Source organism: Botryllus schlosseri, chromosome 6 (assembly GCF_051294905.1).
Source record: "Botryllus schlosseri isolate E-star chromosome 6, Bs_hap1, whole genome shotgun sequence".
Lineage (NCBI taxonomy): Eukaryota > Metazoa > Chordata > Ascidiacea > Stolidobranchia > Styelidae > Botryllus > Botryllus schlosseri.
The window spans coordinates 25,186,176-25,208,034 of NC_137241.1; the positions used below are offsets into that span (position 1 = coordinate 25,186,176).

General features: G+C 39.6%; 1 protein-coding gene across 1 annotated transcript in view; it reads right to left on the reverse strand.

Moving 5' to 3' along the window:
- LOC145441772 (IgGFc-binding protein-like) overlaps positions 1-21,859 on the reverse strand; it is a 52,014-nt gene that overhangs the window by 18,895 nt on the left and 11,260 nt on the right. The window contains exons 14-53 of the mRNA XM_080319714.1: positions 21,481-21,634; positions 20,990-21,119; positions 20,816-20,923; positions 20,663-20,758; positions 19,034-19,170; positions 17,413-17,510; positions 17,012-17,165; positions 16,515-16,636; positions 16,273-16,437; positions 15,499-15,779; positions 15,088-15,210; positions 14,544-14,639; positions 14,332-14,486; positions 13,755-13,852; positions 13,448-13,598; positions 12,428-12,549; positions 12,204-12,368; positions 11,206-11,489; positions 9,873-9,995; positions 9,715-9,813; positions 8,955-9,103; positions 8,795-8,892; positions 7,838-7,985; positions 7,639-7,760; positions 7,140-7,304; positions 5,981-6,279; positions 5,110-5,241; positions 4,525-4,620; positions 4,317-4,465; positions 4,100-4,197; positions 3,878-4,031; positions 3,693-3,814; positions 3,000-3,164; positions 2,655-2,914; positions 1,705-1,845; positions 1,551-1,646; positions 1,148-1,293; positions 582-679; positions 369-519; positions 51-172 (exon numbers count right to left, since the gene is read on the reverse strand). Coding sequence (XP_080175840.1) covers positions 51-172; positions 369-519; positions 582-679; positions 1,148-1,293; positions 1,551-1,646; positions 1,705-1,845; positions 2,655-2,914; positions 3,000-3,164; positions 3,693-3,814; positions 3,878-4,031; positions 4,100-4,197; positions 4,317-4,465; positions 4,525-4,620; positions 5,110-5,241; positions 5,981-6,279; positions 7,140-7,304; positions 7,639-7,760; positions 7,838-7,985; positions 8,795-8,892; positions 8,955-9,103; positions 9,715-9,813; positions 9,873-9,995; positions 11,206-11,489; positions 12,204-12,368; positions 12,428-12,549; positions 13,448-13,598; positions 13,755-13,852; positions 14,332-14,486; positions 14,544-14,639; positions 15,088-15,210; positions 15,499-15,779; positions 16,273-16,437; positions 16,515-16,636; positions 17,012-17,165; positions 17,413-17,510; positions 19,034-19,170; positions 20,663-20,758; positions 20,816-20,923; positions 20,990-21,119; positions 21,481-21,634 — 5,772 coding nt within the window. The remainder of the gene's footprint in view (positions 1-50; positions 173-368; positions 520-581; positions 680-1,147; positions 1,294-1,550; positions 1,647-1,704; positions 1,846-2,654; positions 2,915-2,999; positions 3,165-3,692; positions 3,815-3,877; positions 4,032-4,099; positions 4,198-4,316; positions 4,466-4,524; positions 4,621-5,109; positions 5,242-5,980; positions 6,280-7,139; positions 7,305-7,638; positions 7,761-7,837; positions 7,986-8,794; positions 8,893-8,954; positions 9,104-9,714; positions 9,814-9,872; positions 9,996-11,205; positions 11,490-12,203; positions 12,369-12,427; positions 12,550-13,447; positions 13,599-13,754; positions 13,853-14,331; positions 14,487-14,543; positions 14,640-15,087; positions 15,211-15,498; positions 15,780-16,272; positions 16,438-16,514; positions 16,637-17,011; positions 17,166-17,412; positions 17,511-19,033; positions 19,171-20,662; positions 20,759-20,815; positions 20,924-20,989; positions 21,120-21,480; positions 21,635-21,859) is intronic.

Consider the following 21,859-nt stretch of genomic DNA (forward strand, 5'->3'; position numbering starts at 1 on the left):
ATGATAAATTAACTGCTATTGAGGGAAGGAACGGCTATTGTCACACGAACCTGTCTTTCTGGTCCCACCGAATCACTAGATTGAACGGGAACTCGACCACGGTGAAATGACCGATTTCGCGGATCGTGATGCCTTGCACTGTAGACCCCGCGTTGTACATCAATCCGTTGATCTGGGAAACAGAAGAAAATAGGAATTATGGAATCGTTAATTTGGTAGATTCGCGAGTTTTCAGTTATGATATGACATCAGACGCTACAAAGATTTCCAGTTTGTAAGGCAAAGCACAATGTTGTTTGATTATTACAGTTCTGCTTCCATATTATATAGCTCCCTAATCATCCGCAAAAAAAGTCAGGAATACCCACCCTGACACGACGTCCCCGTTTCAATTCCACCACAGTGCTGTCGCCGAAAAGCACTCGTACAGCTCTGACTCTCGACGAAGTTTTCTGCAGCGTGTCCCGTTCGTTTGTCGCAACGACTTGGAACTGAGGCGCGTCGCTCGTACGGACATTTCTGTTACGACACGAAATATTCACGGGCTATATCTACGTTGAAAATCGCCGCGGCGACTTTACCTGACCAGGGTGTACGCGCACCAAGCAGTAGCGTCAAAGGTGCGGCCGTCAAAAGTCGTGTAATGCGGATCGGTGATGACTTTGCAAGTGGCCCAACCCTGAAATGGATATGGGATTGAAATCATTGTAGATAGGGTGTTATGACTAACAAGTCACATTCACTTTTGAAGAGATTAAAAATATTATAATCTTATGGCAGAGATCATAAAGTTGGCTTACTCGGGAGAATGCTAATCGTCTGATATATAACTGTTGTATAATGTATATTCATATTGAAATATTCACGAATATTTCTGGCTGACACTCGTCAGGGGTAATCATCAGCAACTAGCAGAGAATTAGAAAGAACATTGTACAAATGTACATCCATAATCGTATCAGAAGCCATGACATGATACGATTGTTGATATACATTATACAATGCTCTTTTCAATTCTCTACTAGTGTCAGCCGAAAATATTTGGATTGATTTCAATATGAGTATATATTCAATTGTATACTGAAGTTCTGTACCTGCAAGTAGATTTTCTCTATTATATTTCGCCTTAACATAGCCATTCGTATACCTGCATACGTCTCGTGCATTTGAACTGCTCATTGACTTTATTGCATCGTTGCGACGACGCGCAAGGACTGACGGAATTGCAGACGACGTCCTGCGGTCCGCGGCATTCGCATTTGACGTCACACTGGCTGTTCAAGTATTCGAATCCTGGAAAACAGTAGCGAATATTTGTTACTTCCCAAGAAAGTAAAAAAGTAAGTATTCTAGACAGTTCTACCTTGAAAAACTAAAAACAGTGAAGTAGAAGTAGTGCTAGTAGGGAAAATCTACTTGAGTAATTTAAAAAGTGGAAATACTTCGCTACTGACCCATGTCTGCTTACTATAGACATTAGAATCAGTGGATAAATGACTAGATATATATCTGCTGATGACCACTGCGGGTTGGAGGTCAACAAAACATACCGATTTCTCTGTATTTTCCGTCGATGACGCATCCGCATTCATCGCTTGGCACACATTTTGTTCCGCTGAGTACAAATCCCTCGATGCAAATGCATCCTAAACAAGACACGGTGAGTTGGTAAGAGAATATGGGGCGAGTCGTATCAAATATTACCAGTTGTCGATTGCTCAGCAGAATTGGACGATTCTCGGCATATCGAACCGTCTGGATCTACGCACGTTGGTTGACAGAGAGAGATGGGCGTCGCAGAGACTGTCTTGTTTGGTCCACACTGTTCGTCACTCCGCGATATTGCTGCGATATTGTGCACAGTTTTTAAACACACAAATCAGATCCTCGAAGGCTTTGATTTGACGACAGAAAAATACCCTACGGATGATACACCAAACGCCAGCGTTTGAAAAGTTAAATATGAAGTCGAAGACAGGATCATGTGTTTTGTTATGTTGGTGGTCAGGAATGAAGTAATGAGGCAATCAATTAGACTTTGCCTACACTTCTACCAAAGGTTTTTGAAGCAAAATTACTTACATTTTTACACTGAAAAATATAGTAAAGCCGAAGGTGTAGCGATTGTAAAAGCGAGTTCCTCTCGCTTGATGAATTGATTGGCTTGATTACCAATTAGTGATTCTATCCGTTGTGATTATTATTTCCTTCCATGTTGCAGACAGTTCACTGTTATGTTTATTTGAATGAATACACTTGATTACTTCACTGCCATGGAGGTGACGAGTAACAAGGCCTTTATTGGCCATATCGTCACCTCCAGTCAACTTTTTATGTTTGACGAAGCAATCAATGTCTGTCTGTCTGTCTGCCTTTTTCAATGTACTGTGTGCATGTCGCCATAGTTATGGTGGCTGTTACTAAGATCGCTTGCAATAAACGCAGCTCTCTCTTCAAAGAAGCCTTTGGATAGGCTTTTATCGCTTATATGAGTGAAATAGTCATGACAACCGAGGGCCACTGAATATTGCCTCAAGAAGCGCACCAATTCGCAAAGACCTTTCGTCTAGGTCGCGACGACACATCTTTCGATTTCGACTACCAAAGTACTCTCACAACTCCATTTGTTGCAGTATACATTTTCTGTTACTCACGCAACTCCTGCAATTCGTCCAAGCAATCCTCGACGTAGCTCAGCGTGTTCCTTTCGACGTACGTGTCGTCGCGCGAGTTGCACACGTCGAAAATGCAGTCCTCCTTGGCCTTGTCTGGGCTCACCGCCTGGTGACAATGCTTGTAGTCGCCTTCCGGGTCGGAGATGACGGAGCATTTCTTCTCGATTTCCGCATAGTTCTCGGTCTGGTTGCAGTACTCGTCGAATTGACCAGGTGGCAAGGTCGTCATTTCGGTGCACCTGGACGATATAAAATCACATATGTAATTCTAAATATAATATAATATATACATTAAATAAAATAAGAAATACATATTTTTCTTACCCAATCGGACTGAATTCATTCACCCGCCACGACCTCACAAATTGATCTATGTCCGTCTGCGTTAGTCCGCTAGGCGTCACGAAATCATTTTCTGGATCATCGTTAAAGTCGCCACAAACTCCCTCGACTTTACCCTTCAAAGACGCCCACGCCATGATACGCAACCTGATAAAAAAGCATAACACACAATGACATCTGTCGTTGAATTTTGGCGAAATATTGTTAGCGCTGGGGAAAATCGAGTAAATGGGTGATTCTACTCCCAGCCAAGTATCAAGCTTCAAGTCGATGTTCAAATATCGCCTAATCTGATGTCAAAACAGTACTAATGGCCTGAAAGGTTCGAATATTTATCGTTGCTTAGACTCTAAGCCTCAGAGGCCGCAAAGAGAATGATGCCAGTTACAACTTGCAAGTCGTTCGAAATAACTACGTATTTCTACACTATGAGTATTTTGCAGCGCTTTGTTACCGTCACCATGAATATTACTGACTTTGTGCGAAATGTGTTTCAATGCTCAACAGTAGCTAGTCGAGGATTTGGGGCTCCAATAGTGGGAATACAGTGTTAAAACTTAAATTTTTCATTGAGAATATATGTCTCTTGATGTATTTTACATATATATTATTTCCGTTACTCGAAAAGATGTAATGTGCAAATGCAAATTATGGTTTCCAACCCAACTACCATACCTATCGACACCGTCCCATTTCACGACGAGTCCAAAATCGAATTCGGCGATCCTGAATTTGCCGACATGTTTGATCTGGACTGGTCCAACTTTCGAACCGGGAAGGATTTCTTCATTGTTAATCTGAAACGTCCGAGTAACTGTCAGTCGAGCTTCAAATTATGATAGTATTCTCGCCGCACTTACCATAACCGAACCCCCAGGTAGGAAAACGAGATTGAAATCATCTCCCACTCGTATGTGGACTTCGCGAACGTGAGAGACCGGGTACGCCGGGTCTCGTTGTTCGTTCACGGTGATAACGCGGAAAGACCTGGACACGTCGGCGTTCTCTTTTGACCTGGCAGTTGACAGTAAAACATTAGTAATGCTTTCCACGGCATCTTAATAGACAAGTCATGATCTCACCTGACCATGAGATAAGCGCAGGTGCCCATTGAGTCGAATCGGTTCCCGTCAAATGTCATATAATGCGGATCTGTCACGGCTTTACAGGTGGCGCGTCTCTGTAACAAACCAAAAAGAGATGCTACATATATATTATACATACATATATCTCAAGATTCAGGAGCATTGAAGCAAGTGGAAAATTTTAGCAATAGACTAAAACAAATCAAATTCGTACTCGGACATGTTTGAGACATTCCCTCCGTCCCTCATCGTTCACTCTGCAGCGGAATCCCTTTTCGCAACCTCCCGTCTCCACGCACTGCACCTCTTCCTTCCCGACGCAACTGCACGCCACCGTGCAATTTATGTTGTTGTAGCTGAATCCTGCGTGGAAAAATTAGGCTCGAATTTACTTTGACACAGCTAAAAAGGAAACACCAAACCTTTTGGAACGTATCTGCCGTCGATCTGACACCCACAGTCCTCCTGCCGAATGCATTCGTTACCGGACAAGATGAATCCTTCGTTGCACTGGCAGCCTGTACAATATTTACAATAATTCACATTGACATCGCCATGATAAAATCACTTATGATACTAGGATATAAAGAGCGAATTCCCCAGACACTAAAAAGTGGTGATCATCAAAGTAATCACTTAGGAGTATTTGTACAAGTAATGGCCTTAATTTGTACTTGATTACAGGTAGATGTAGCGATTCTCCAACCATGTTAAAACTACTGAGTAGAGAATAAAAGTAGGCAGTTTGGCTTTAAAAAACTAGGGGAGTGGAAGTAGTCTGGAGACATAACAAGGATTTTTTTTCTTTTATGTGTCCTTTGCAGAAGAGAGGAATTCAAGAAGATGAAGTTAACTAAAGATCAGGCCAACTTTCAGATTCAAGAATCGTCGTATTCGGATTTGAATAAAATCCAAGAATCCGTCACATCCCCTATCCATTGATGTCCACGTAAAGAAAATTTTATTCATTGTAAAACAAAACTATATCCCAAGATTTGACAACTCACCTTCCACGCAGGCGCCTACTATCCCTTCTACAGGGTTACTAGCCCGACATATCGACGTGTCTTGGTCGCTGCAAGTGGGTTGACAAGGAGCAACGCAGGTCACAAACTTGGCGTTATCCTGGCACAAAACGGCTGCGAAAACACAAGAATGGAATACATGATTTGACTTTGCCTGTAGAACAGAGTCTGCCACTGTTTTCAAATAATTTAATTAATGAGGCTTAACACAAAATACCATCACTATTGGAATCGACATTGACGAGAATAGAGCCTATATACTCTTTATGGACATTATTAGTTCTGACAAGGATGTTATGGAGGAGATTCTTCCGCTGTGGCTATCCATCTAAAAATGTCGAAAGATAATAGAGAAGAGGATCTATATCAGTTGTTCTGAACCTTGCCGCTACGGCCCCCAGGGTGCGATATCAATTCGAAGGAAGCAGAAATACTAGGGGGGGATATGGGGTGCTGATGAAATATGGTGTATCAGTATACCATTATAGTTCTCATAGCAGTTATACTTTTAACCGATTGATTATTTGGACTTTTCATCGCGCATGAAATATATCTACAACGGGCAATATGTTTCAACAAATACAGAGGTCACAAAAAGTCTTGTAAAATGTGAGTTACATCCTTTTAGGCCGCACAGTCACCCTTAACAAAGTTTGATCACACTAGATAAGGGTTTTCTCAACAAAAAAATTTAAACCAAGCATTGTGATATTGCAGCAAACTCAAAATCTCACAAGCAAGCTATATATAATAAGTGTTGTCTTGTTTGGAGTATACTAGCTAGAGGTAAGGACCTTTAAGACCCGTGTTCCATGAATATACTCTTTATTTAAAGCGGCATATAAATATGCACCTTCCAGTTCCGGTTCTCTGAAGTCCAAGTCGCCAGGCGGTTCCTCATCAGCTACAGCCTCCTCCCGGCAGTCCTCGGTGTAAGAGGAAATCACTCTCTCCCTGAGCAACACATCGCCAGGGCTGGCGCAGAGATCAAAAACACAGTCGTCGTAGATCGTCTGCGGGTTGACGATGCCAAAGCATGGCGCCAACGGTCCGTCGGCGTCACGTAAAACGCTGCAGTTGCCCTGAACTTGCTTGAGACGTTCTGGCGATTCGCAAGCGAGCTCCAGGTCTTGTACGTCCGATTTGATGCAGCTGGAATTCGAAAAGGAAATAGTAGACTAAAGCAGTGGATCTCAACTTTCTGATTTTGTTGCGTACCAACAACTTGACCAAAAATTCAACTTTATTCCAAATGTATTTGGGATTATTAACATGGGCGTATCAGCAAATAGGTCAGCCGGGAAATTCCGAAACAAACACAGCCCACGAGCTAATCCGCTCCTGATAACACAGACCAACAAGGCCAAATTAATGTTGTAATTGGAATTGTTTCTTCTTCACAAGCTGATCTAGGTGGAATGCAACTGAGTCGAATGACGCCTAAAGTATTTATCCGTGCATTCGATGAAGACATTTCATCCCCCAACCCTAATATATGTCATCCCTCAACCCTGATATCCGTCACGGTCATCCCTCAACCCTAATAAATGCAAAACACAATAAATTTTAACGTTTATAATTTTTTGTGTGGTGTTCATGGGAAATATTTATTGCTGTCATGGGGAGCACTGTTTCGAGCTGGGGCTTATATCGAAGAAGCTCCGACAATTCTTACATTCGAAACAATTGTGTTAACGATCTATTAAAATTGAAAACTAAAATTTTACTCTGAAAAAAAAATGCATTTACTGGGTACCACCTGAAATGATTCACGTACCACTAGTGGTACTTGCACCCCAGGCTGAGAACAAATGGACTAAGGAAGTATAGGATTGTGATTTCATATTTAGAGCTCAGACTACCTTGACTAGTGACGTTTTTAAACATCATTAATGTTCACTTGTATCCAAGCATATCCCTAAACCTGAAACTTTGTCTCTCATTTTATGATTTTGAAAAAACTGAAATACTATAACGCATAACAAGTGGGTCATAAAACATCACAAACTTACTCTTGCGTATCGTAACCCTCCACTTGCCAACTATTCACGAACGTGGTAATGTCTGTTTCCAATTGGCCGTCTGGCTTCCTGAGATCATTGGACGGGTCGTCGTTGAAATCGCCGCATAGACCTTCCATTTGACCTTTCAGTTGCGAGTACGCCATGATACGAAGCCTGAAAAAAAAATAGGGAAAGTGATACAGATGTCATACCGGTATGATTTTTTGTCACAGAAATTTACAGACAACATTCTCAAACTCATGTGTGTTACATAATAAAACAGTTTTGGAAATGGAAAATGTTGACTGCAGTTTTTGAGGTGAATCTTGGCCTATGTAAAATACTTTTTTTCTTTACTACTTCTACGATGTTAAGCCTACTGCTTTAGGAGACAGAAAATCACATATAAAAAGAGAACGCAACAACAGATAGCCTATCCTGAATAATATTGTATTTGATTGACCTACACAAGGAAAAATCTTATCGCATTAACATTGAAAGTACTTACCTATCCACACCGTCCCATCTCACGAACAGGCCAAATGGAAATTCAGCGACAGTAAACCGGCCGACTTGACGTACTTCAATTCCGTTAACGGTAGAGCCGGGAAGTATAACCTCGTCGTTAATCTAAAGAAAACAATGACGTGTGAAAACTAGATCCCATTTCTCATCTCTTTTCAAGAGACAACAATAAATAAACATACCCGGACCACCGGTCCTTCTTTGAAAGACACTGTTGTCTCGCCTACGTGCACGAAAACTTCTTTCACGTGCGACACGGACTGATTCGCGTTGGGCCTTTGGTTGACGGCCACAACCCGGAAAGCCGGCACTTCGGAACCCTCCTTTGATCTGTGCAAAAGTTTCATGTTGCACTATATGGTTTGTACTCATTTTTATTCGAAATCTTCTGAGTTCATCTTCAATTTGATTGCATTGGGAACAGAGCTGGTCAGTACCAAACTACTATTTCGGAGTACTCAAGTAGGTTTCGCCTGCTTGTACTACATACTTAGACAAATATGTTTTTTGATATCTTCCACTTCCACTAAATATATCCTTAACCGCGTTTGATGTAACAATTGGAATTACAAATCTGATACCAAAATCTTAACTGTAGACTTTCAAGAACATAGAGGAAACCGCGTTACAATAGAATTTTTATACCCAAAAATCGCTCTATTTGCCAATAATTCTTTAGGCCAACTACTTATTTTTTAGACTATGGATTTTTTCAAGTAGAGAGTAGTTTTACGGTATGTTTCCGTCATATTTACGAAACTGTCATGACGACTGTGCTAAAAAGCCCCTGTATCACGGTAACTGAATACATTTCTGAAAATTCCACTAATTTGTAGTGGAATTAGTTATTTTGCACTGATCTCAAAAATGCACCTGGCAATTTTAGAAATAGGCCTAATCAGCTTTGATCGACTACTACAAGTCTGGTACGTCTCAACCATAATCAACTTTTTGAAATTACATAATAGTTATTGAAATCCTGCTTTTCTTCTGCCACTTGAATTGATTTTGACGTGTCTTTGAAATTGCTACTTCTACTTGTAATCGAGCAGAAATTCACAGAGTTACTTCTACTTCTACTTGGGTGCCAACAATGATAACTTGGACCTCCACTGTGTCTCACTGGGCATTCAACATACCTGGCCATAATGTAAGCGCAAGTGCCCATCGAGTCATAATAGACACCATCAAACGTTGTGTAATGAGGATCAGTGATCGCCTTGCAAGTAGCCCTTCGCTGTAAACAGAGTATGGCTTCTTTAGGACAATTTCCTCAAGTTACCGACAAAGTTTACGTACCCGGACGTGAGGAATACATCTTTTATATCCGTCTGTATCGCGCCTGCATCGGAATCCAGTTTCACAGCCGCTGACGGCAGTGCAGTTCATCGTACCATCCGTGCCGCATGTGCATTCGGACGAACAATCTTTTGTGCGGTACGTAAAACCTGAATTAACAAGCGGGTTTGAATACGATGCCGCATACCTATCGCCAGAGCTGATCAAAGTAATCACTGTTGGTACTCAAGTACAAATAGAATTAACGATTTCAGAGTATGTAATAAAGTAACTATTCGAGGCCTAGTTTTGCCTGAAAAATCATAACCTATTCCTATACTCCCTGAATTAGAAATACTTGATTACTGACCAACTCTGCCTACCACATATATCAGTGGGCATGGGCATTTATGTAACTGATAAAAATAAGTATCGGGAAAACATGATTCCAAGTAAATGGTACTGTTCATAAAACAGAGACTCTATCCGCAAGAAAAACCCAAATAGTTCAAGTTTTGCCTACTTTATGGGGTTGTAGAACAAAAACTCTTGCCAAAAATGAAAATACACTTTCGACATTATGGTATACACAACCGTATGAGGTTTTACTAATCAAAGAACACAGCCGAGACTATGAACTTTGCCACTGAAAAAAAAACAGAGAAAAAAATATAAAAACAAATAAATATAGATACAATATATAAAGAAATATATAACATAAATAAAAATATTTGCTATCTCACCAAGAATTGAGTCAATATAGCAAGCAACGTCAACCTACCTTGCTGTAAGTAAGACCCATCGGTGTCGACACAGCCACACTCAGATTCCGGAACACACTCCGTACCCGATCTCACGTATCCGAAATCGCAGATACAACCTGAAATCAAGCGCATAACAATTTAGTTCATATCCAAAACGAATTCACAATCCTGATACCTTCCGCGCACTCATCCCGGAAAGAATCGCCCCGTTCGCACCGAGATCCGTCCCGATCGGTACAGGTTCTTTCACATCCGTCGGTACAGTTCACAAAGTGACTGTTGGCCTCGCAATCAAAAGCTGTAAATAGTATGTTATACATTAGCAGGGTTGTAATGACTCGAGTCATTTTTTCAAAATACGGAAATGACTTGACTCGAGTCAATCTGTGTATTGACTCGACAGGGACTCGAGTCATTGCGCATGACTCGAACCAAGTCATATGACTCGAGACTCAGACGGCCAAGACCAACATTTGATTGTAATTTCGAAGAATAGTAAAGTAACCACACTATTGGGATTTCGTCTATTGGTACTGGTACTTGATAATGTGACCAGAAACTGCTAAAATTAAGGACTCGGACTTGACTCGGTGGTGAATTGAAAGTGACGACTTGACTCGAGTCAAAACTATAAAAGTGAGATTGACTTGCGACTCGGTGCCTTGTGACTTGGTTACAACCCTGTACATTAGTGGTAAAATCAGTCAGCGTTGCTACTGTAGTAGAACGAACGCAGTAATATTTTAGTCAATTACGAGTAAATGTACCAATTTCCAAGACGTGCCAAATCTATTTCAAGTGGAATTAGAATAGGAGAGATCTAACTAGTGCTCCAGTAAGTAGTTTGAAAAGTAGATTTGGTCGAGGGGACGCATGATTTTAGGAGTTATTCGGAGTCGGCTGCTTTCGAAATCGCAAGATATTCAGTTACCGTGGTACAGAGGCTATTTCAACCTTAAAAATGCTGCAAAACTTCACAAAACTACTTTCTACTTCTGAAATGAATTATAATTAGTAAGCTGTTTTGCCTGAAAATCTGAACAGCAATGGGAGTATTTTAAAAACATAACATAGTTGGCAAAACAAATGCTTCGAAAATTATTTATTACTCACAACCTCTAATATTATCACAGGGATTTGCAATTGGTTTCGATCGTCAGAGGTATTGTTATTTTCATCCAGTCAAGACATGCAATCTATGCTGCAATACACCAGACGAAACATGTTCTAGTGAAATGATAGGAGGATGCCGAAATGACCTTGTGCAGTTCATCAATGTAACAATCACCTTGGCCTATGCCGATATTAATTAGTGTTAAATGTGATAGATACCATATCGACATTACTTAAGCTGTTGTTGTTGTTCAACACATACTTGCTCTCTTATTATTTCATTTATCATCTCTCCTACTTACTACAACTCATTTGTTCCATTCTCTAAACAAGTTCTCTCCTAATGACGCAATGAAAATATGAACTATGGTACGATATACATGATATGAACTAACATTCCAGATTGTCGAGTTTCCTCCAATCTTCAACAATAGTGACGTTGCTTTGTCTGCATTCTTCCACAAACAAGGCGTAAAGACGTTCCTTGAAGGTCAAATTGCCGTAGGCACACGTGTCGAAAATGCAGTCGCTCATGTACTTTTCCGGGTTGACTATGCCCAGGCAAGCCGAGTAAGGAGAATCGGGCTCCACCAACGAAGAACATTCGTTTTGTGCCCACGCCAATTCCTCGTCCGTGGAACACATTACTGCCGGGACGTCCATCACAGCGGTACGGCAACTATAGTAAACGAAGAGGCAGTCAGACTAGATGACGATTACAATCTGATTATATGAAGTCAACACCAAGATGTATGCAACGAAAGATTCTATTGCTAGGGTAGAAGTAAAAGTAATGGCATAAACTTCTACTCAAATACAATGAAAAGTGAAGAGTGTGAAAATTACTTTAGGTAAAATTCGAATACGGTAGGTGTAAGAAATACTACGGTCAGCAGTACAAAGAAGTAGATTGAATGTCATTCTCCAGTTTTTTTTTAAAGCAAAATACATTTAATGCAAAATGATGGCAATGAACATGGGCATAATTATCATAGGTATACTTTGTTAGCATCATACCGGGTCTGAATCTAGTCTGAACACTACTTTCCGCTCAACAAAATAAAAATGTAGAAAGCAAGTAGTTTGTCTACAAAAACTGCCGACATAGAAGGTGAAGTAATCTATTAACGTAGTCGCTTCAGTAAGTAACGGTAACGGAAGTAGACAAAACCCATTTGAGTACTTCTAAAAAGTAGTATTTTGTCACCAAGAAACCTCCCAATACTCAACAAAAAACCGAAGATTCTAGCCACTCAGTAAATAATACTAGTCAAATTTATTACGAACGTACGTCGATCAAAGATCGCACCTGGAATGCGGCTCAAAAATACTCCTGACCAAAGCAAGACCGGAAAATAGTTGGGTGATTATAAAACAAGTCGAATTCACTTACTCGTCGTTGTTATATCCCGCGACCTGCCAGCTGTTTACAAACTCGGTGATGCTATCAACCAGTAAGCCATCGGCAGTTACAAAGTCATTCGAATCGTCATCATCAAAGTCCCCGCATACACCTTCCACCTTTCCTTTCAGTACGGCCCAAGCCGATATGCGCAGCCTGCGACAGGGCAACGTAATAAGCTTGTCTGCGTTGACCTCGCAAGGACACTGCAATACCTGTCTTCTCCGTCCCATTTTACGTAGATTCCGAAATTGAAATTCGCGATCCAGAATTTCCCCACTTTCTTGATTTCTACATCGCTGGTGGTAGTACCGGGTTCAACCACACGTCCGTTAATCTGAATATATCATGTTTGGTGATACAGCACAAGTCAGAAACGAAGTGCTGAAGAACTCAGGTAGGTCTTGCCTACTGCATTACTCTCTAAAGAGGTCATGTTTTCAGCTATTTCCACTTCTACTTCACAATATTTAGTCACCAAGTACTTACTAACTTTGTACAGTAGTTTTGCGATTTGTATTCTGGAAAGAAGAGAGCAGTTTTGGAATACTTTTGCACCACTCTTACGGGTGAAATTGTCATAAAAACTGGGCGAAATAGCCACTGTAACACGGTAGCTGCATGTATTTTCAAAAATTGCACCTATTCGTTATCATTTGTGATTTTGCGTTATTCGCAAAGATGCACACTGCCAATCCGAAAGTAGTTGACTGCTAAAAGTATTTGACCGCACGACTGAAACACTCATTTGGAACTATTTGTTTGAGCGCATTTCAAACATTAACTATCTATTTCCAACTGAAGTAGTTTAGACATATTTCGGACATTGAAGCATATACTTGTGAGTGAGAAGAAATTTTGGTATCTCTTAATTATGGTTAAAAACAGCTACATTCATGCACCATATCGTCGCTCTGGAATCAAAGTAGCTGATGCCCATTTTTCAAATTATGAGATCCATTTTTAAAACTTTGGGAAAATCAAGTTTTTGTACAATTTTCATAATCATATCCTGACCATGGTTATGTTTGTCGCATTGATGCAAAGTTAAGCATGGCCAAGTATGGCCGAAAGAAAATTGAAACTTCGCAAAAACTTGTTTCTTCCAAAATGTGTGCTTTCTTGGAATTATCACACTAGGGGGAAACCTAATCCTCTAAATTTAAAGCTATAGTATTCTATATTAATAAAATGAAGTTGAATATAGAAGATACCGACTGTCCAAATCAACTTACTGTGATTACACCGCCACGCTGCATGCCAACAGTCAAATCACTGCCAACATGTATCCACGCTTCCTTCACATGAGATACGGTCAAGTTTGGTGACGGTTGTTCATTTACCGCTACAATACGGAATTCAGGAGCATCGGTGCCTTCCTTATTTCTGTCAGAAAGTTGAATTTAATAACCTGTTCGCAACACTGATTCTGGCGAGCAAATCTCAATTGTACTGCATATGATATTTTCAGCATAGAAAAGCAATATATTGCCAATGCGTGATACATGCAACACAGCAGACTACAATGCAATGGACACTTACTTGACCATGATATAATTACACGTTCCCATCGAATCAAACTTCTTTTTATCAAAAGTCATGTAATGAGGATCAGTTACTGCCGAGCATGTCGCTCTTCTCTGCAAACGAAAGTAAAGAATTCATGTCGTTGCAGACAAGTTTATTGGCTAATGTGCTAATGATGACGTATATGAAATGAAATGCACTAAAAGCGCTAAATTTGATAACGATATAGTGAATTAATTATTGATTACAATACTTTGATTTGATCCAATGAATTGACAAAAAGCCTTCTTTTGGCAAAAATTGGTGTGACGAAATATAATGATATAGATCCAGTAAAATAATTTCCAACTCTATATCTACAGTATAATCAACTCAAATATTATTTCAATCACATAAAGAGAGTCCATAGACCGACTGCCATTTCAGCCCCCATAATTGCCTACTTATTGATGCAATTTTCTCTGAGAAGGTATACAGAAGTTTCAATTTCTATTTGCTGAAATGTGTTATACACTGCAAAAGTAATTCAAGCCACTATTTTATTAAAATTTGTTTGTTTAAGTTTAGATTCATTTCAAATATGAGTACGTACCCTCGGTCTCTGAACACATTGGAAATAGCCATCTTCCCTCTGCTTACAGGAGTCCCTATTTCTAGCGCAGCCCCCAGGAGTATCGCCACACTGAAGCTCTCCGAGTCCAAGGCAAGTGCACGTTTGAGTACAGTCGGTAATCGCAAAAGTAAATCCTAAATCAAAGAGAGTTCTTGAAAACATTTAAAAAACTATGAAGATATGACCATTACCTTTTTCAATATATCTTCCGTTTACGTTACAACCGCAGTCTCCACTTGCAACGCATTTATTTCCAGACAGCACAAAGCCTTCATTGCACACACATCCTGAAAAGTCATAGTTTCACATTTAAAGTCAAGTCAGACATTTAGCAATATGGTATCAAAGATGTCACTTCCATTACATGCTCGTTAATCCCACCTGATTTCACATACACCTAGGACAAAATAACATATACGTCATCGAAAAATAACTAAAAATAATCAAAGACGAAAATATTGTGGTGAAAATATGATAATTATCTGCCAAAGGTGATTAATGTCCCGAGATTGTCTAGCTCAATCATTTTGTGTTTTCACCACCAAACGCAGACAATTTTACTTCAATAGGATGGTTGTGAAATTTATTGTTTTCAAAGCATTACAATTTGTGTATAAACAAACCGACTTGCGGCGAAGATTAGTTATTCAACATAAAAATATGTGGCACAATTTATTTTGATATTTGCAATCGTAGTAATGAGATATATAGGCAACGTATTCAAACAGAATATACCTTCAACACAGGCTTCCCCCAGTCGATTCGGACTTCTTTCCAGGCAAGTGGCAGCTGTAGGATCGTTGCACGTGGGCTGGCATTGTTGTATACACGGGCTGTAAATCCCATTGGTGCATTCCACTGTAAGTGGAGCAATATTATTGAGAAATTAGAACAAATTGCAAACTACAAATTGGAGCATCATAACATAAACAAATGACATACCAACCAGTAATAATAATTATGCTAATATGTGTTGATGTTATAGTGAAATCGGAAACCAGGACCTGACTTCACCACAATCTTCCAATCAACTAAATCTAATCAAACCAATCTTATTGCGACTGAAATTTAGTAAATGTTGAACAAAAAAATCATCCTATAATAATGATAACAAAATCTTCTTCGTGAAAAGTAAGAGTGACGTACTTTGCATTTCCTCATCCCTCCACATCTGAACAATCCCGCCCGCAAGGCAGTCATCGGCGTAAGACGAGAAAATACGTTCCTTCATGTCTTTGTCACCACCCGATGCGCAAAGATCGTAAACGCACGCGTTGTAAACTGTGATGGGGTCTTCGTATTCGTGGCACGCTTGGAACCGGCCATTAGGGTCGGTCAAAGCTTGGCAATCCGATTGATACTGAGCCAACTCTGTGTTGTCAGCGCAAACAGGTTCCATTTTTTCCTCTTCCGGAAGGTCTTGGCACCTGAATAACACAAAGACAAAATATAAAGATACCGTTATTGATTGAGACTGAATATTATGTCAGACATTCTTGTAAAGAATGTACATAACATTCGGTAATAGATTGGGAATGATCACAGCATCATTGAAGGTTATTTCTGTTCTGTTCACATCTGCAGTACAAGTAAATATTTACATCTACAATCTGACTGTATGACAATACCAGAGAGCTAATAGATAATGAGTATATCAACAGAAGCACATAGAATGTCAGACTTATAAGCCATTTTCCATGTTAGAAACGAGAATAAGGTTCACTAATTTGGCCTTCACATACTGTTGCATTTAAAATATTGAGTTAAAAGACACATATTGCTTCCAAAAAATAAACAATTATGGTAGACACAACACAAATTGAAGAGATTCGTGGTAGTAAGATTCAAGTACAATGCTTCACAGAGATTGGAATTTCTTGTAGCTTCATGCAAGTAACAAAGTCCAATACCGCGCCTTACCCTTCTGTTCCGTATCCATCCACTCTCCAGCTTTCAGCAAAAGACACTGCATTCATTTCACCGCCACTGGATCTCACCGTCATATCGTTATCTGGATTGTCATCCCAATCCCCGCACAATCCCTCTATCGTATTCCTCAAATTCGACCACACAGTGATTCTCAACCTGGCAATATGTATTGCATTATACAATTATATCATTGGCTCATTTTTGTGCAGTGTGTGGATAGTAGATTAACTCACAAGTCATAACCGTCCCATCTGACTACAAGACCAAAGTCGAAGTCAGCGACGAGGTATCTTCCGATGACTCGAATATCAACGCCATAAATTGAACTTCCAGGAATAACCTCTTTATCGTCGAGCTAGGGAATAATTTGAAATAACAATTTAACACAAGCAGAGGAGCGCACAAGAAAATACGAAAGAGGAACTATTTATGACACGAGCAAAACAAGGATTAAGACAAGGAATCAGATGTATCTTTGAGTTTCTCATGAAAAACTGAAACTAACACAGAAAACGAATAAGACATAAGCATAAGCAATTGCCAAAATGAACGCAATCAGTCAAAATTCTTGTTAAATCCAGTACTATTTCTCAATGATACCGGTATGCAAAAAGTCGCTTAACATAGAAAGCAAAAACTAAGCACAAAATAGAACTAGAGTGCCACAAAGTGATACATGATTGCGATAAATGCAGTCGGTAGGAAAAAATATATGGCTCACGATACATACCATGGCCTTTTGACCCTGCTTCAAAACGAGAGTGTGTTGTTCACCGAATTCAATGTGAACCTCTTTGACGTGTGATGCACTCTTGTTCTCTGCAAGTGCTTCATTCACAGCCACCACGGTAAATGAAGTTTCCTTCACTGCCATACGCTTTGACCTGCCAGGGATGAAGCTATTGTTAGCAATATTGCTGAAAATAATGAAAAAATCAGTTCAGTTTATTATTAAAATTTTGTCACTTCAAAACAAAAAATCAATCTTAAGACAAAATCCAACCGACCGTCAAAATTCTACCATTTATGTAATACAGCTACCAGTATAAAAATGACGGATGTGACAATACTTGAACTTTTCCACATCCAGTTAGCCTGCAACAGATTAGTATTTTATCATGTTACATTTACCTGACCATGATGTACGCACAAGTGCCCATTGCGTCAAATTTCGTGCCATCGAAGGTTTCATAATGTGGGTCTGTGATGGCTTTACACGTCGCACTCTTCTGCAAATGAATTCAACAACGGTTATCATGAAACGTGTGTGTGTAGTCATATAGAGAGGCATAATTGATTGCAGGTTGATCATCACCAAATATAGGATAGCCACATAAAATACCATACTATAGATAGAGAAAGAACATATAAACAATGTTCCCTCTATAAGCTGCACAGTGCACACGTGAGCAATTGCGCAGTGCTGACACGCAATGTTCCCTCTAATTTTTGCCGAGTCTGCGTACACTCACCAACCGAGCGAGATAGTGTAATGGTTATGCGTCCGGCTTCTCGAGCGGTAGGTCGTGGGTTCGATCCCAGGCCGGTCATACCAAAGACTCGAAAATTGGTATCCGCAGCTATCCTGCTAGGCGCTCAGCAATCACGGATAGCATGGAGGAGAAAAAAACGGGGGCGCAGACTAGATGACCTCATGGGGCCGTATCGCAACTCCGTCGTCAAAGCATCTCGATGGTGCAGGCGAAAAAGAATATCATATCTCTCTCTCTCTCACTGCTCAAACCCTTGGACAACAGGGCGTAACGACTAAAAAAAAACATCACTTCGGATTATTTTGATCGCAACTTGGATTTTCTGTGCGCAAGGATCATATCAGCGCTGCGCATTTGCGCATGTGCGCAGCTTAGAGGGAACATTGCTGACACGGTATCTGCGCACAGGGAATCTAAGCTGCACACAAAAAATCCGAAGTGAAAAAAATCCTTTTTTTTATTAGTCGTCATGCACTGTTGTCCAAGGGACAGCGCAGTGAGTTGGTGATTGCGCATCAAAATAGTGGGAAAATTGCATACGAATATAACCCTGCATCAAAATATTAAAGGGGCACTGCACTCTAAAAATGATGTGGCCTTAAATTGAAGGACAAAACGAAAAAAAAATTGGCCGCAGCCGTTTTCTTCAGAATGCCACTATAATGAAGCTGCAATATATTGAAATTTCCACAAGAACTTCACGCTCCAGCATTCAGAGATTGAACTTTATATAGTTGTCAGCCGATGTTATGAAGGAAATATGTCGTACACGACAGAAATAGATTACACTAGGCCCGATTTCGAAATGAATCTCCTGACTGAACATCTTACGTTGACCGCGGTTTCTAAACCAACTTGGCGTGTACGACATATTTCCTTCATAACATCGGCTGACAACTATATAAAGTTCGATCTCTGCGTGACTGCTGAAACGTGAAGTTCTTGTGGAAATTTCAATAAATTGCAGCTCCATTACGGTACGATGGCGTTCTGAAGAAAACGGCTGCAGCCAAAAATTTTTTTACGTCTTGCCCTTCAATTTGAGACCACATTATTTTTAGACTGCAGTGCCCCTTTAACTCATACATTCCAAATCTCATATACCAGTTCCAGCAGAATATAGTAGTTCAGCTAAAATCAAATTCAGTACTAACACATACCAAAGTGGCATACCGGTACTGGTACTTAATTTCCTCTTATCTGTCACCGACAGTCAGAAATAGATCGGAATCAATCAGCAATTAAACATGAAGCATTACCTTCTGTCGCCCAATACATTGATGAAATCCATCAGGGCCTTGTGCACAGTATTCCATCCCACTGCATCCACCTACATCCTGGCAGCCTTCTCCACAAACACACTCCTTAGTACAGTTTTCATTCCTATATGAAAATCCTTTCAAATGGAAAAATATGTAAGCTTACTTTTTATAAAAATCCGATGTAGAAATAGTTCTTGTCCACAGTTATGTGACAAATACCAAACTATACGACACTTTAAAATGAAGCATTAGGGCACGAAATACATATTTTCGACTTCATTTAAATATACCAAAATTATGCAGAAAAATGCAAGGACACAGGTGTCACAACGCGCAAGTAATAGATCCTCTCGTCATCATCATTTTTATTATCATTCTCATCAATTTTAGATACTATAAGAACAGGAAATAAATACAGTGAAATAATTCAAAGTCAAGCAATCAAACTCCCACCGTGGCCAATAAATAGGCTATAGTACCAAAATGTAAGAATATGTTAAAATATAGTTATGTACAGTTGGCAATGTCAATGGGTACGCTGGGATTTAGATCCTGGAGATATCAGATTGGTTTCGAATCGAATGTAGGATAAAATAAAGTATCAATATAGACGATAGATTCACTGCGCATTGTGCATGGCTAGTGGCTACCTATATAAAGTGCTTTCGTTTTTTCCCACGTTTTTGCGACCAAAATTAGCCAGAAAGATAAATATATTGTATGACAAACTATACACAAGGAAAGAGGATCTATGAACTCCATGAAATTCATCCAAACTATCCCAAGTCATCGCTGGTATCTCTCCTCAATGCTTAGCCTATTTTCATACAGGGATATCTATATGTCGATCCTTGTTTTCACACCATAATGTTTACAAGCTAAAATTAGATTATTCATTGTGGATTGATCTATTAGGGAACAGGACTTTAGATTAGAAAAATACATATATATGACCATTGAGTTACTCAGATCATACCGACTACAGAGAGGCATACTTTCAAATCGCATACTTTCCACGTATCTTAATTGTGCACAACGAAGCATCATAATCGGAAATATGATTTACACATACGGCATTTGGATGATTAAAGTATTATCGCTTGTGAATGATGTAGTTCGCGTGATATCAATGAGATAATCATGTAGATTACATATGAGGTGAAACTGTGAAAACACCGGAATGATGTTATCAGAAATATATATTTGCTGACCATCAACGCAACTGTATCGTAAGTTTGTACCTTGAGAATTTCATGGATTCATGTTACAAAGTTCTACGACAACGCAGGTGACATCACAATTTTCAATGCAGTTACACAAATGACATATTGTTTCAAATTTATGTCGACATGACTAATGTAAAATTACCAGGTATGGAAGACAAAAATTCATGAAATGTTCAATATAACCGATGTGAAACTATACTAGAGTGACAAAATTGCTCAAAAATTCATATCCCCTATCCGTGTTTGAGTAACTGGAAACCCAAAATATTCCATTTCAAGGCCATTGATGGAATGAGAAGTTCTGTCGAAACCATTCAGATGGTTATCGCGACACTTGGGTAATCGTTTGAATCAAATATCTCAAAAGTATCATATAAGTGCATAATACAGGCATCCATACCTTTTGGATAATAGCTTTCGTTGATAATGCACCCACACTCCGATTCAGGAACACAGACACTTCCTGACAGGATAAACCCTTCATCACACATACAACCTGAAAAAATTTATTAATTAAGGTATGTTCAAGATGAAATTGTCCTTATTTCTATACCTTCAATACAGCTTTGGGATGCAATTCGACTGATTTTGGAATCGGCACAAGTTGCCGGTACAGTGGTCGCACAGTGTTCGTAATGAGAGAAAGGTGGACATTCCATAGCTGGTAAAATCAGGTATGCGGTGAGTCATTCATCAGAAAAGTGGTAAAATTGCATATATGCGATACCTATTCTTGTTTCTCTCCTCCAGTTGCAAACAGAAACATCCCCTCTCTGGCACGTGTCAGCGTAAGCACTAATTAAAATGTCAAGTGCCGTGAAATCATTCGGAGACTTGCACATCACTTTCTTGCAGTTCTGTGATGTAGATAAATGCAGTCGTTGATTGAAATGTACCAAAATTTGAACAGCTGCGGGCTGGCAGAGTTGGGAATTTTTGCTTGAAAAAATACAGTGCCTGCAATGTTTTTCTGCAGTTTATTTCAGATTTGTGTAAAAGGAAGTGTTATACTACCTTAGCATTGCCATACAATGCCTCAATATTTGGTTATAGAATCCTAATTGATGTCTGATGACATGAATTTCCGCACTGTGGTTGGACGGAAACCACAATGTGCCCAATAACAACAGATTTCGTTACACGAAATTGTTTTTCTATATCTTGGCGAGTACGGGGTCATATTTTCAATTGCACAAACAGTACAAAAATCATACTTACTTCATAAAAGTTTTTGGGATCAACAACATCGTGACATTCTGTGAAGCAGCCTCCTTTCGTTTTAGTCAATATACCACATTTGCTTTCTGCTTTCATCAATGAATCGCTATCACAAGGCAGTTCATCTTTAAACTTATTCAAGCTTGTTGAGCACCTGTAATATGAGAATTATTTCAGAGCCTTGCTTGCAACTGCTTGAGTTGTTATTATGGGGGATCACAACTCTGATCAACAGTAACATACTCCCAAAATTTGACATTGATATAACACAGGAAATAATGCAAACAAAATGCAGAGTATATACTATATAGGTATATCAGGCCATTCTGAAATCACATCTACTTTCTCATATAATGATGATCATGCAGCAAAAATTCTG